The sequence below is a fragment of the Myotis daubentonii genome, chromosome 6, assembly GCF_963259705.1.
Source record: "Myotis daubentonii chromosome 6, mMyoDau2.1, whole genome shotgun sequence".
Taxonomy (NCBI): Eukaryota; Metazoa; Chordata; class Mammalia; order Chiroptera; family Vespertilionidae; genus Myotis; species Myotis daubentonii.
This window is the reverse complement of record NC_081845.1, coordinates 37,068,343-37,083,464: the sequence shown is the minus strand read 5'-3', so window position 1 is coordinate 37,083,464 and position 15,122 is coordinate 37,068,343. Positions and strand designations below refer to the sequence as shown.

General features: G+C 42.3%; 1 protein-coding gene and 1 non-coding gene across 6 annotated transcripts in view; both read left to right on the top strand.

Moving 5' to 3' along the window:
• Nucleotides 1-7,539, top strand: part of GTF3C6 (general transcription factor IIIC subunit 6) — a 41,534-nt gene extending 33,995 nt beyond the window's left edge. For 4 of the 5 annotated variants that reach the window (XM_059700701.1, XM_059700702.1, XM_059700703.1 and 1 more), the window contains exons 5-6: nt 1,920-2,033; nt 7,193-7,539. In XM_059700701.1, the coding sequence (XP_059556684.1) occupies nt 1,920-2,033; nt 7,193-7,491 (413 nt within the window). In that variant the 3' untranslated portion in view covers nt 7,492-7,539. The remainder of the gene's footprint in view (nt 1-1,919; nt 2,034-7,192) is intronic. The other variant, XM_059700700.1, reaches the window with a different exon arrangement.
• Nucleotides 4,265-4,420, top strand: LOC132237848 (U1 spliceosomal RNA). The gene has a single exon (XR_009453664.1). It is a non-coding gene; the product is annotated as a U1 spliceosomal RNA (small nuclear RNA).
• Nucleotides 7,540-15,122: the final 7,583 nt, after the last annotated feature.

Genomic DNA, 15,122 nt, shown 5'->3' with positions numbered 1-15,122 from the left:
AGTGCACTCCCACAGGAAGAGCTCTGCTCAGCCACAAGCTAGGCTGATGGCTGCCAGCACAGTGGTGGTGGCGGGAGCCTCTCTCGCCTCCTCAGCAGTGCTAAGGATGTCCGACTGCAACTTTGGCCTGCTCCCCGCTGGCAAGTGGACATTGCCCGAGGGCTCCCAGGCTGCTAGAGGATGTCTGACTGCCAGCTTAGGCCCAATCCCCTAGGGAAGCGGGCCTAAGCCAGCAGGTGGACATCCCTTGAGAGGTCCCAGACTGCGAGAGGGCACAGGCTGGGCTGAGGGACCCCCCTGAGTGCACAAATTTTTGTGCACCAGGCCTCTAGTCCTATATAATAAAGAGCTAATATGCTAATTAGAATGGATGGTGGAACGACATTCCTGAACGACCAGTGGGTGAGGGTTGGGGCCACAGGGCTGAGAGGCAGCAGGGGCTGCGAAGGCCCACCCTTGCATGGATTTTGTGCATAGGGCCTCTAGTTAGTAATACTTATTGAATGCCTTCTTTACATATGTCAGGCACTATTCTAAACGTTACATGTGTTAACTCATTTAATCCTCACAAGTATATAAGGTAGATCCCATTATTATCTTCATTTTATATTGGAAAAAAAACCCTAAAGCACAAGAGATAAATAACATTTGCAAGGTCATATACAAAGAGGCAGAATCAGGATTTGAACCCAGATGGTCTGCTCCAGAGTCTATGTTCTTAATTATGCTTATTAACTCATTACAAAAATGCTGTCATGAATATTTTTATTCTCCCTGTGCATATATGTAAAAATGTTTAAGGTATACACTCTAAATGAGATAGATTGATGACTGTGTTGGGTTCACCAATATGAAATGGCTTATTTGGGCTGAAAATTGACAGTTTCATGTAGTTCCACTTACTATATTGCTTTCTAACACGTCAGTTACACTCCTAGGAGCAGTGTATGAAAGTTTGCAGTGTGTTTCACATCCTTAGCTGAGATCCTCATCCTCCCTCCTGCCTGTGCCCACAGTTTTGTGTAAAGCTGTAACCCCAGACAGTGGGGTTGGCAGCATGACTTTTCTCATCCTTCTCTCACTATTGGTAATTTTGTGTGGTAGAATTTTATTTTATTTATTTATTTTTAGTATTTTTTTTTATTGATTTCAGAGGAAGGGAGAGAGAAAGAAACATCAATGATGAGAGAGAATCATTGATCAGCTGCCTCCTGCATGCCCCCTACTGGAAATCGAGCCCGCAACCCGGGAATGTGCTGTTGGCTGGAATTGAACCCAGGACCCTTCAGTCCGCAGGCCGATGCTCTATCCACTGAGCCAAACCAGCTAGGGCAAGTGTGGTAGAATTTTAGATCTCGTTAACCCAGTGATGGCAAACCTTTTGAGCTCGGCGTGTCATCATTTTGAAAAACCCTAACTTAACTCTGGTGCCCTGTCACATAGAAATTTTTTGATATTTGCAACCATAGTAAAACAAAGACTTATATTTTTTATATTTATTTTATATGTTTAAATGCCATTTAACAAAGAAAAATCAACCAAAAAAATGAGTTCGCGTATCACCTCTGACATGTGTGTCATAGGTTCGCCATCACTGCGTTAACCTGTAAAGCCAAGTTTCTGGCTTCACTTTCTTACTTCAGGGCTGGAACCTAATAGGCCCATCACTTTAATTTCACTCATAGTTCTGTGTGGCTGTCCCCTGGAGTTGTTTGTTGTTTTGAGTCCAGTTGTTATGTATTTTATATGTTATTTCTCTATGCTTGGAGCAGGAGAGAGGAGTTAAATCTTGAACTTATTCCACTATCTAGACAGGAAGTAGTGTAACTCACTAAATTGGAATTACTGAGGCTTAACATGATTATTTTATTTGTACTATTGTATTATAGTATAATAATTGAGTTTATTTTATGTTCTAGTGGATGCAGAAGGCAACAATAAAACAGTGCTAAAATATAAATGCCATACGATGAAGAAGCTCAGCATGACAAGAACTCTTCTGACAGAAAAGAAGGAAGGAGAAGAAAGCATAGGTTAGTTAACCTGGTTTTCTGAAAATTGGTGATTTAATATTGGTTTTGAAAGTGACACATTGCTATCAGGACATTTTTTGTACTTTGTAGTAAGGACTGTTTGTAATGTGTTAAATATATTATTGACGATGCTCCATGAAAAGTATCAAACATAGATTTAAAATTCAGTTGAACTCTAATGTAGCAGAGGGTGCTGGGAACATACAAGAAATCTCTATCCGCTTTGCATTGGAAATAGCTGTGGGGAGTTTGTCAAGAAACTTGACATGATTTCTGATTCCTAGGGAAATCAACAGTCTTCTCTCTCTCTCTCTCTCTCTCTCTCTCTCTGTCCCCCCCCCCCTTTCTTCCTTTCCTTATTTATTTATATTTTTATTGATTTCAGAGAGGAAGGGAGGGGGAGAGAGAGAGAAATATCAGTGATGAGCCCTGACTCATTTGCTCAGTGGATAGAGTGTTGGCCTGTGGACTGAAGGGTCCCAGGTTCGATTCCGGTCAAGGGCATGTTCCTTGGTTCCGTGCACATCCCCAGTAGGGGGTGTGCAGGAGGCAGCTGATCGATGTTTCTCTCTCATCAATGTTTCTAACTCTCTATCCCTCTCCCTTCCTCTCTGTAAAAAGATCAATAATAATAAAAAAAAATATCCATGATGAGAGAGTATCATCGATCAGCTGTCTCCTACATGCCCTCCACTGGGGGTCGATCCCGTAACCCAGGCATGTGCCCTGACAGGAAATCAAACCATGATCTCCTGGTTCATAGGTTGACACTCAAAAATCACTAAGTGACACTGGCCAGGCTCTTTTTATTTATTTATTTTTAATTAAAATTCTTTGTAAGTAGAGAAGATATGATGATAGCTGTTCTGGATTCCCAAGGTGTAAGCTCAGAGGATTTACTGGAAACTTTTGGCAGCTGCAGCAATCTTTCCAAAAAAACTTACAGCTGGAAGAAGCTGGCTTTATATGTGAGGGAGGGACTGGAGGACCACAGTTGTTATTCCGGAGTCTAGTTCCTAGTTAGCATTCATTTAGCCTTCTCTAGGTGCTGATTGTCCCAGACTAGACTGTAGACCAGTGCTACTTGCACCCATAGCAGGCACATATTTGTAGAGATGAACAAATAACCACCTGATGGTTTAAAAGCTCATTGCTCAAAGACATATTTGAAACCCTTGTAAATATGACTCTAGTGATGAATATTCATGGATCGATAGATTTATTATATTTTAAGGAATTAACATTTGAAGGTACACTAATCATGTAGAAATTAATTATACCAACTAACATAACTACAGGACAAATCTTTGTTCTTATCATGTATACCCCTAAACTCTCCCCTTTTTTAGGCACTCTGAAAATAACGGGAAGAAGGAGGTACTTGAAGTTCTGGAATGACCCTGAAAAGGAGATACATATCAGAGAAGCTTAGCTAGCTTTAGATACTCATTCAAGCAGATTATAAAATTTCCTCTCCTGTTGTCTTTAATAATCTGATAGATCTTTGAGAAGATGTTGGTGTTTTGTTTAATCAAATAAATTAGTAACCAAGTATTAGTTACCTATTGCTGCATAAGAAATTACCCAGAACTTAATGACTCAAAACAACAACAAAAAACCCCAACTCTCTTACACAGTCTCTGTGAATCCAGATTTTGGGAGTAGCTTAACCAGGCGGTTCTGGCTTGGAATTCATGAGGTTGTAGACAGTATGTTGGCTGGGCTGCAGTGTCTGAAGACTTGAGCAAGGCTGGAAGATCTAATTATATAGGATAGCTCACTCACATGGCTGGCCAGTTTGTGCAGGCTGTTAGCATGAGGCCTCAGTTCCTTGCTTCCCCATAGTACTATTTGAATGCCCTCCTGAAATGGCAGCTGGCTTCTCCCAGATCACATGGTCCATGATGTCGTTTATGAATAGCCTTAGAAGTCATTCTGTCATTTCTATAGTATCCTATTCAGTGTGGGAGGGGACTACACAGGGGCTTGAATACCAGGAAGGTGAGGATCATTGGGGACCATCTGGAGGCTGGCCACCAAACATGGCAATATGCTGGAGGCAGAACAGAATAGATAGGAGGTGTGGGCCCTACCTTTTAGGAACTAGCATTCTAAAAGTAAGTCACATTGAAACACATGGCTCAGTGGAACAACACCCATTTCATTCACCTTATTTTAAGTATCTGTTAGGTGGCAAGTATCATGTAAAGTAAGACTAAAGAATGGCTTCAATACTTGCCTGGCAGGGGAGATACCATGATCACGAAGGTGGTTTTCTCAGGGTGAGGCTTATTTATTGCACTGTGATGTGCTGACCCCTGTGATTTCCTCAAATGTGGGGAATTCTGCATAATTTGTGGTAGTGGGGGACTGCGTGCTCTCCTGTGAGGGCGGGGCAGGGGGGAGGAATGACTTCAAGATTTTGAACCTGGGTGAGTGGTAGTATAGTGCTTTTGCAGAAAAAAATATAAAAGCCAGTAGTTGAAACTGAACTAGAGAGAAAAGGACTAATACATTTTTGATGGAGACTTTATAGGCATAACATATGAGAAGACATGGGATCAATAATTAGGAAGTGTCAACAAACAGTTGCAAAAGAGTTAGTTATGGTGAGGAACAGAGCAGATGGAAGTGTGAATAGGGTGGCGAGATAGGTTGGGGTATCTTAATATCTGTCAGAATTTTGAGAATGAGACTAAACACCTTGGGCTTGCAATAGAAATTAATGAGGCCCCAATAAATTCAATAAAAAGGGGGAAAAGAATGAAGCAGATAACTGCAAAAAAAACTAGATTTTGTTGCAACACTGGGGGAAAAAATCTTAACTTAATCTTAAACTTTTTCACAACAACCCAGAATACTGTTACAAGTATCAAAGATTTTTAAGCATTAAGTATTAACCATGAAACTATAAAAGAAGAAATTAAAGAGGATCCATTGAAAATATTTGCCTGAAAGGGTAATAAGAATAATAAAAATTACCATTGGAGCAATTTTTTTTAGACTTTAAACTTTCTTTTTTATGGTTTTTTTTTTTTAAATATATTTTATTGATTTTCCACAGAGGAAGGGAGAGGGATAGAGAGTTAGAAACATCGATGAGAGAGAAACATCGAACAGCTGCCTCCTGCACATCCCCCACTGGGGACGTGCCCGCAACCCAAGTACATGCCCTTGACCGGAATCGAACCTGGGACCTTTCAGTCCACAGGCCGACGCTCTATCCACTGAGCCAAACCGGTTTCAGCTCTTTTTTATTGTTTAAAGTATTACGTATGTCTCCTTTTTCCCTGATCGACCTCTCCCCTGCCAAGACTGACCAGCAGACCCTGAGCTATGGATAAATGGATTACTCTGACACATGTTTCTGTGAAAGAGAGGGCTAAAGGACTGCTTGGCTATAGCAACCAAGCAGCCCCATTCGCCTGCCTCCTTAGGCTTTTATTGTAACAGCTTGAACTAAAATTAACTATTAGATACTATCAGCAGGGTAAGCATCCTTGAGAAGACACATGCATTTGTAGTGTCCTTTAAGCAGGGATGTTCGGAAGTCTAAATATAAAGATTCCAGTGAAACACCCGGGGGCTCAGACTTGTTTGGAAAAGGCAAGGCAGGGTTTGCTGCCTTTGGCAAGGCCTTCCTAGAGGCCCCCAGCCTTTTGGAGATTCCTCCTTACAGACTTTCCAACCAAGTCCCATGCTTCCCCACACTCCCTGGTCACTCCCACCCCCCAGGACAAGCCCCCACCACCCCAGTGTCCATGTCCATTGGTTATGCTAATATGCATGCATACATGTCTTTTGGTTGATCTCTTAAACCTCCCCCCCCGCCCCCTCCCCCCGCCTTCTTTCTGAGGTTGGACGGTCTGTTTGGTGTTTCTTTGTCTCTGGATCTATTTTTGTTCATCAGTTTATGTTGTTTATTATATTCCACAAATGAGTTAGATCATGTGATATTTATCTTTCTCCAACTGGCTTATTTCGCTTAGCATAATGCTCTCCAGGTCCATCCATGCTGTTGCAAATGGTAAGAGTTCCTTCTTTTTTATAGCAGCATAATATTCCATTGTATAGATGTACCACAGTTTTTTAATCCACTCATCTGCTGATGGGCACTTAGGCTGTTTCCAAATCTTAGCTACTGTACATTGTGCTGCTATGAACATAGGGTTGTATTCTAGTATGCCCTTTCTGATTGTCATTTCTGATTTCTTGGGATATAGTCCTAGAAGTGGGATTACTGGGTCAAATGAGAGTTCCATTTTTTTTTTAAAATATATTTTATTGATTTTTTACGGAGAGGAAGGGAGAGAGATAGGGAGTTAGAAACATCGATGAGAGAGAAACATCGATCAGCTGCCTCCCGCACATCTCCCACTGGGGATGTGCCCGCAACCCAGGTACATGCCCTTGACCGGAACCGAACCTGGGACCCTTCAGTCCACAGACCGACGCTCTATCCACTGAGCCAAACCAGTTTCGGCTGAGAGTTCCATTTTTAACTTTTTGAGGAAATTCCATACTGTTCTCCAGAGTGGCTGCACCAATCTGGGAGTAATTCTTGATTATAGGGGTTTATTGAGGGGTTAGGGCATTGACTATGACTATGGAAAGGAACAAACATTTTTCAAGGTTTTTATTTGTTTGTTTGTTTGTTTTTGATAGGTGTTTTATTTGACAATTGGATGTCCCAACTCAGAATGACATATATGTGTTGATTTGAGATGATAGAGTAGAATCCTCCATGGTCATATGAAAACTAAGTGCGTAAGGAGAAAATGGTAGAGAAGTGACAGTTTTCTTTAAGGTATGAGATGGCAGTGAGAGCTCAAATTATCTCTCAGAATGAGTTGGAAATTGAACTATGGGAAGAAAAGCTTGTAGCAGTAACTGAAGCAGATTACTTTTGTGATTCTGATGATGCATACCCTATATTATAGGGCCTATAAGCATAACAAGGTCTCCATGTAAGATGGAAATTTTGTGATTATCAGTAGTTATAGGGACCATGATCCTTGGTTTATGTTGGCATTTCACTTTGACATATATTGATGGGATGAAAATTTAAAGAAAAATATACTTAAGTAACTAAAATTTTTTTTTCATGTTCTTTCTTGGTTTGTCTTCCCACCTTTAAACACTCCCCATACCCCCATTAGGTGGTGTGGAATGGCTGCAAATCGAGGATAATGATTTCTCCAATAGACCCAACATGATTTGTAACTTTCTACATGAAAATGAAGATGAAGAAGTTGTAGCTCCAGCCCCAGATAAACCGTTGGAGTTGGAAGAGCAAAACATTCAAATGAAGTTTAATTCAAACCTGAGCTATGAACAGGAAAAACCACCGCACTTGGAAATAGAGGATTCTGGTCCTCTTATTGATACTCCTTCTGAAACAGAAAGTTCTGTGTTTATGGAAACTCAAGATGCTGCCTTAGAAATCACTCCTAGATAAAATGTTTTTAATAATAAATAGAATTTTTTAAATTTTTATATAAAATAATTGCTTGGCTTTTATTTGTTCACTATTTTATTATTTTTATTGGTTGTGCACATTTTCAATCTCAGCTACAACTTGATATACCAGAATCATTAAAGACCAGATATAAATAGAATTTTTTAAAAATATGGTTGTTTAAAAAATATATAGTTAGCCCTAGACGGTGTGGCTGAGTTGGTTGGAATGTCCTCCTGTACACCAAAAGGTGACCGGGTTTGATTTCTGGTCAGGGCACATACCCAAGTTGTGGGTTCCATCCCTGGACAGGGCGGGTACACGAGGCAACCAATAGATGTTTCTCACATCTGTGTCTCTCTGTCTCTCTCTTCCTCCCTCCCTCTCTAAAAAAAAATCGATATAAAAAAAAACACATTCTCAGATGAGGATTAAAAAAATACGCTTAAAATGACTATAGGGAACTTTCTCTGATGGTTCTTCATTTATTTTTTAAAAAATATTTTTATTAATTTCAGAGAGGAAGGGAGAGAGAGATAGAAACATCAATGTTGAGAGAGAATCATTGGCCAGCTGCCTCCTGCATGCTCCACACTGGAGATCAAGCTCACAACCCAAGCATATGTCCTGACTGGGAATTGAACCATGACCTCCTGGTTCATAGGTGGACGCTCAACCACTGAACCATGCTGGCTGAGCTCTGATGAGTCCTTTAAACTGGAGGTTTTACTAAGGTAGGTGTAGTAAGTTTTCTCATGCAATCATCACAAATTACCACAACTTAGTAGATCAAAACAACAAAATGTATTTTCTTATATTTCGTAGGTCTGTCTGACGTGGGTCCCAGCTGGACTAAAATCAAGGTGTTGGTAGGACTTCGTTCTTTTTTTAAAAATATATTTTTATTGGTTTCAGAGAGGAAGGGAGAAGGGGAGAGAGATAGAAACATCTATGATGAGAGAATCACTGATCAGCTGCCTCCTGCATGCCCCCACTGGGGATCGAGCCCACAACCCGGGCATATGCCCTTGACCAGGATCGAACCTGGGACCCTTCATTCCACAGGTTGACGCTCTATCTACTGAGCAAAACTGGCTAGGGCAGGACTTCATTCTTTTCTGGAGTGGGAGCTAAGAGGTAAGGGTGGAGGATATTTCCTGCTCATTCATTTATTGGCAGAATTCAGATCCTTGGAATGAAGGATCAGGGTCCCCTTTTCCTTGCTCTCAGCTAAGTCATTCCCAGCCTCTAGAGGCTGCCTGCATTCTTTGGCTCATGGTCCCCTTCTCTTCAAAGCCAGCAATGGCAGGTCAAGTTTCCTCTCCTGCTTAACATCTGTTCTGCTTCTATTCTTTTGTGTGTGTATTAATCCTTACCCGAGGATATTTTTCCATTGATTTTTTTTAGAAGAATGGAAGGGAGGAGGAGAGACAGAGAGAAACTTCGATGTGAGAGAGACATTGATTGGTTGCCTCCAGCATGCACTTGGACCAGGGCCAGGGATCTGAGCCTGCAACCGAGGTATGATGTGCCCTTGACCAGAACTGAATCTACGACCCTTCAGTCCTCAGGCTGACATTCTATCCACTGAGCAAAACCAGCTAGGGCTTGCTGCTTCTATTATCTTTGACCAACCTTTCTTGCCTTCCACCTTTAATGGTCCATTTCATTACATTGGGTCCACCTGGATGACCTCACTATTTTAAGGTGTGTAACCTTAACTGATCTACAAAGTCCCTTTTGCTATGTAATTTAACATAAACAGGTATAGTACTGATCAGTAGAGCATGAGAACCTTTGAGGGGTGGCATTTTCCAGTCCACCATAGTAATTATACATCTGGGAAAAGAAAAATAATTCAGAAGTGCTTAAGGATAAAAGTAAAATTCCTCCTTTTTCAGCTGTAATTCCATTCCTTTCCCACTTGACTCGATTATTGGAATTCAGTTGTAAGAGCCATTCTGTTGTGATGACCTAGATCTGCTCTAATTTGTATTTTTTTACATAAAATATTCACAAACTTTGATACATTGTTATAGATCTACTGTATGAAATTGCCAATATTTGATTGTTTCTAAGTATAAAAAGACAATTTCATGTGGTACTAATAACTTAAAACATATCTTACATTAATTATATCTTATATAACTATTGGATATAATTTTATATTATGACAGGTTAGATAACTAATGTTATAGAATGAGGAATTTTTCTTCAATAAGTTTTGTAACTTAAAAACAAACAATTTATCTTGATTTAAAACATTTCCAAACTATAAGCATGTATATCTTCCCAATTTTTATATGACTTTGGTCTCAGCTTTTGTTTAGTAAAAAGCTTATTGATCGAACTGGAGAGGAGAACCAAGATGGCGGCATAGGTAAACACCTGTACTTGCTGCCTCTCACAACAACATCAAAACTACAACTAAAAGACAAAACAAATATCATCCAGAAACACGGGAAGGCTGGCTGAGTGGAAGTTCTACAACTAGAAGGAAAGAAAAAAGCACATTGAGACTGGTAGGAGGTACAGAGGTGCGGAGGTGCTCGTGAAACAGGCTGGCAACTGGGTGCACTGTTGTTGTTTTTTTTCAATCAGGAGGGAGATACAAGCTCCCGATTGCGCTGAACTCCAGTTCCCGGTGAGACTCGGGGGACGCAGACTCATATGGGGAGAAACTAGACTGTCTGGCATTGGGACAGGAACATGAGGACGGCTTTCTCTCATAGGTGCTCGCAGCCATCATTGTTCCTGCATAGGGCCTCAGGATGTGGAGATGCGGGAACCTCCCTGGTATAGGGCTGACTGGCAGCCATTGCTGTTTGCTCCACCCTGGTGATTCCCTGAAACCCCGCCCCACCCAATTTACAACCCCACCCAAGCTGTGGGCAGCGGCTTTTGCATATGAATGGCCTGTGGTTTCTAACCTAGCCTAACAAACTGCAGCTGGGTCAGAGAGCTCCAAAGCTTCCAAAAGAAGGCTTGGCAGCAGTAGCCGGCCTTGCTTCACAGCTGGGCCTCATCTGGGCACTTCCAAACTCCAAACAAAGAGGAGGAATCTGCAGATCTTGCTGTAGCTCCTGCTGGGTGGCCTCAGGCAGTGGCTGACTTTGCACTTCCTTGGAGATCCAAGAACCAGTGTACCCAGTTGTCAGTGTGAAACCATACCAGTTTACAACTCTTCACATTCATAAGTGACCCACTCAAGGGGCAGACTCAGCACCAAAGCCCCACTGAAGCAAGTGCTGCCACATAAAGGTGTCTCCAGCACAGTTCTTCCATTGTAGACACAGTGGGTCCTCACAACCAATTGGCCTGGAGGTCAATTCCTCCCAGGGATACCAACAGCAATCAAGGCCTACCTATAAGTGCACACAGCCCTCAAAGGGGTGCATTTCTCAACAGAAACTATGCAGGCCAGAAGGGAGTGGCAAGAAATATTGAAAGTGATGAATAGCAAGAACTTACAACCAAGATTACTTTACCCAGCAAAGCTATCATTTAGAATTGAAGGTCAGATAAAGAGCTTCACAGATAAGAAAAAGCTAAAGGAGGTCACCACCACCAAACCAGGATTATATAAAATGCTGAAGGGTATTCTTTAAGAAGAGGAAGAAGAAGAAAAAGGTAAAGATAAAAATTATGAACAATAGCTCGCCTGGCGTGGCTCGGTTGAGCGTCAACCTATGAACCTGGATGGAGGTCACGGGTTCAATTCCCAGTCAGGGCATATGCCCGGGTTGCGGGCTCAATTCCCAGTGTAGGATGTGCAGGAGGCAGCCGATCAATGATTCTCATCATTGATGTTTCTATCTCCCTCTCCCTCTCCCTTCTTGTCTGAAATAAACTCAATAAAAATATTTTTTTAAAAAAATTATGAACAACAAAGTGACAACAAATACATATCTCTCAACAAATGAATTTAAAAATCAAGCGAATAAAAAATCTGATGAACAGAATAAACTGGTGAATATAATAATATCAGGGGCATAGAAAGGGAGTGGACTGACAATTCTCAGGGGAAGGATGTGTGGGGGGTGCGGGAAAAGATTGGACAAAAATACACCTATGGATGAGGACAGTGGGTGGGGGGAGTAAGGGCATGGGGTGGGGTGGGAATTGGGTGGAGGGGAGCTATGGGGGGAAAAAAGAGGAACAACTGTAATCTGAAAAATAAAGATTAAAAAAATAAAAATAAAAAGCTTATTTCCCCCATCATATCTATCTGTAGGAGTGACTGCTAATTACCTGATCCAGTATCTGTTCTTCCTTTTCTTCTTTGTAATAGAACCCAAGAATTTATTCAGGTTATCAGTGTGCCCAGCTTTTCTTAGTATATACATGGCCAAATCACTAAGCTCTGGCCAATGATATGGAATTAGAAGTGTTGAGTGATGAATGAATCTGGGAAGTTTCCTTAAACCTTAAGGTGTAAAAGGAAATGGGCCCAGTCATCTCTTTCTTGCTGCTACAACATGATTGTGATGGCTAGAGCTCCAGCAGGCTTCTTAAACTATAAAGTGACATTGGAAATAAAAGCTATGGTAGCAGAGCAAGAAGATAGAATATTGGGTCCTAATTTTATGATGCTACCCTAGACTGCTTTGAATAGAGTTAATGAAACTCCAGTGAAAAGACCTCAAGTTTATCTTTCAGCATGGTTTTCTCTGTAAACATACTAGACAAAATATTAAAAGAACATCAGCTGTGATGCCAGGCAATATTGTTTATGATTAAAAATGATCCTTTACTAGTAAATTGTACCTCGGCTAGGAAGACTCTGACAAGAACTATAAATTGGAAAACATGGGCTTTGGGCTTTCTTAAGTGCTGTGTTTCTTTTTATTATTATTATTTTTTTATAAATATATTTTATTGATTTTTTACAGAGAGGAAGGGAGAGAGAGAGAGAGTTAGAAACATCAATGAGAGAGAAACATTGATCAGCTACCTCCTGCACATCTCCTACTGGGGATGTGCCCGCAACCCAGGTACATGCCCCTGACGGGAATCGAACCTGGGACCCTTCAGTCCACAGGCCGATGCTCTATCCACTGAGCCAAACCGGTTTCGGCAAGTGCTGTGTTTCTTATTACAAAGACCCCTGGAAGCTACACTCATGGGCTATTTCAAGAGATAATGGTTCTTAGGCAGCATGAAGCTTCTACGCCAGCATGGCTTTTGTACCCACCCAATGATCTTGTTCCCTTACAGCTGAATTGACACTTGGGCAGCTGGAGTAAAGACTCCTGCTGAAACAAGGCACATGCTGTTGTGCGTTTCCTAGTGCCAGGCTGGGTCCCACAAGGCTTATTGAGTCCTGTGAGTGTGAATGTCATTCCAGACCTGTGCTACTGCTGCTGTTCACTGCAACTGCCCACCTCTCATCTTTACCTGAGAGTAATAACTTGTTTAAGTCACTCTGTAATAGCCACATTTATTTATGTATTTATTTAAAATATATTTTTATTGATTTTTTACAGAGAGGAAGGGAGAGGGATAGAGAGTTAGAAACATCGATGAGAGAGAAACATCAATCAGCTGTCTCCTGCATGTCCCCCACTGGGGATCAAGCCCACAACCAAGATACATGCCCTTGACCAGAATCGAACCTGGGACCTTTCTGTCCAAGGCCCGACGCTCTATCCACTGAGCCAAACAGGTTAGGGCAATAGCCACATTTAATCCTAATTGACACATTATGCATTTCAGCAAACTTGAAATATTTAGAAAAGTATAAAGAAGTTGAGTGGAAGATTCCCAAGATTTGTAATCTTGCAAAGGAACATCTAGACTATGAGGTAAGTTATACCTTAAATTGATTGAAATACAGTCATAAGTTCTGAAGAGAACATGGTATGTTTTAGCTCCATACCTGTTAATAAGATTAAATGTTTCAAATTTAGTAAAATAAAATCTTATTTTTCAACTATGAAATATTTTGTAAATCTAGAATTTCTACACCATTGATCTGCCTTACTAACTTACTAGGATTACTTAAAAAACTAATCTTGTAACCAGTCTCTATGTAGCTGTCACATTTAATACTACTGACACTGAATGCAATGGTTGGGTTTTGCTTACAAATAATGATATTCCACTCAAAAGGACCATATTGTTAAGCTGCTTCAAGGGGCATTATTCCTTCAGGCCATTATTGAAATGTTTGAAAATCTACCAATTTGTTCTTTATGTAATACACTAGAGGCCCAGTGCACAAAAATTTGTGCACTCGGAGGGGGTCCCTCAGACCGGCCTGTGCCCTCTCGCAGTCTGGGACTCCTCAGAGGATGTCCACCTGCTGGCTTAGGCCCACTCCCTGGGGGATCGGGCCCAAGCTGGCAGTCAGACATCCCTCTGGCAGCCCGGCAGCCCTCGGGGGATGTCCACTTACCAGTAGGGAGAAGACCTAAGCTGCAGTCGGACATCCTTAGTGCTGCTGAGGAGGCGGGAGAGGCTCCTACCACCACTACTGTGCTGGCAGCCATCAGCCTGGCTTGTGGCTGAGCAGAGCTCCTCCTGTGGGAGCACAATGACCACCAGGGGACAGCTCCTGCATTGAGCATCCGCCCCCTGGTGGTCAGTGTGTGTCATAGTGACCAGTCACTCCCAGTCATTCTGCTGTTAGGGTCAATTTGCATATTACCCTTTTATTATATAGGATAGAGGCCTGGTGCAAGGGTCGGGGCTGGCTGGTTTGCCCTGAAGGGTGTCCTTGATCAGGATGGGGGTCCCGCTGGGGTGCCTGGCCAGCCTGGGTGAGGGGCTGATGGGTATTTGCAGCTGGTCACACCCCCTTCAGGGTGGGGGTCCCCACTGGGATGCCTGGCCAGCCTCGGTGAGGGGCTGATGGCTTTTTGCAGGCTGGTCAAGCCCCCCCCCCCACAGTGGGGACCCTCACCCCATGGAGGTGTGGCCAGCCTGGGTGAGGGGCTGATGGCTGTTTTCAGGCTGGCCACACCCCCTTAGGGTGGGGGGTCCCCACTGGGGTGCCTGGCAAGTCTGGGTGAGGGGCTGAGGGCCATTTTCAGGCTGGCCAAGCAGATTTATTTACCTTCTATAATTGAAACTTTGTTGCCTTTTGCGGAGGCTACAGCCGGCTGCGGGGAGCTTGGCTTCCTCCATCACTGGAGCAACCAAGTCTCCTGCTTGCTCCAGCTCCGTGGCCACGGCCAGCTGAAAGCAGGTATCTGGGGTTTATTTATCTTCTATAATTGAAACTTTGTCGCTTTAAGTGGAGCTCAGAGCCGGCAGTGGCAGGTGGGAAGCTTGGCTTCCTCCATCATTGGGGCAGTCAAGCCTCCTGCTTGCTCCAGCTCTGTGGCTGCCGGCTGCCATCTTGGTTGGGTTAATTTGCATATAGTCACTCTGATCGGCTGGTGGGCGTGGCTTAAGGTGTAGCGAAGGTACAGTCAATTTGCATGTTTGTCTTTTATTAGTGTAGATGACTGATCCTAATTTATTGACAGTTTAGTGAAACAGTAGATATATGTTTTTCTATTCATTCAGCAGCAGTTTAACATTTTTAAGAATTTACTGTTCATTTCCTTTTGTTCCATCAGCTTATGTGAAACTGAACAAGCTTCTTAATGTGTCAGGCTCACCTAGAGTAGTCTTTCAGAAATGCT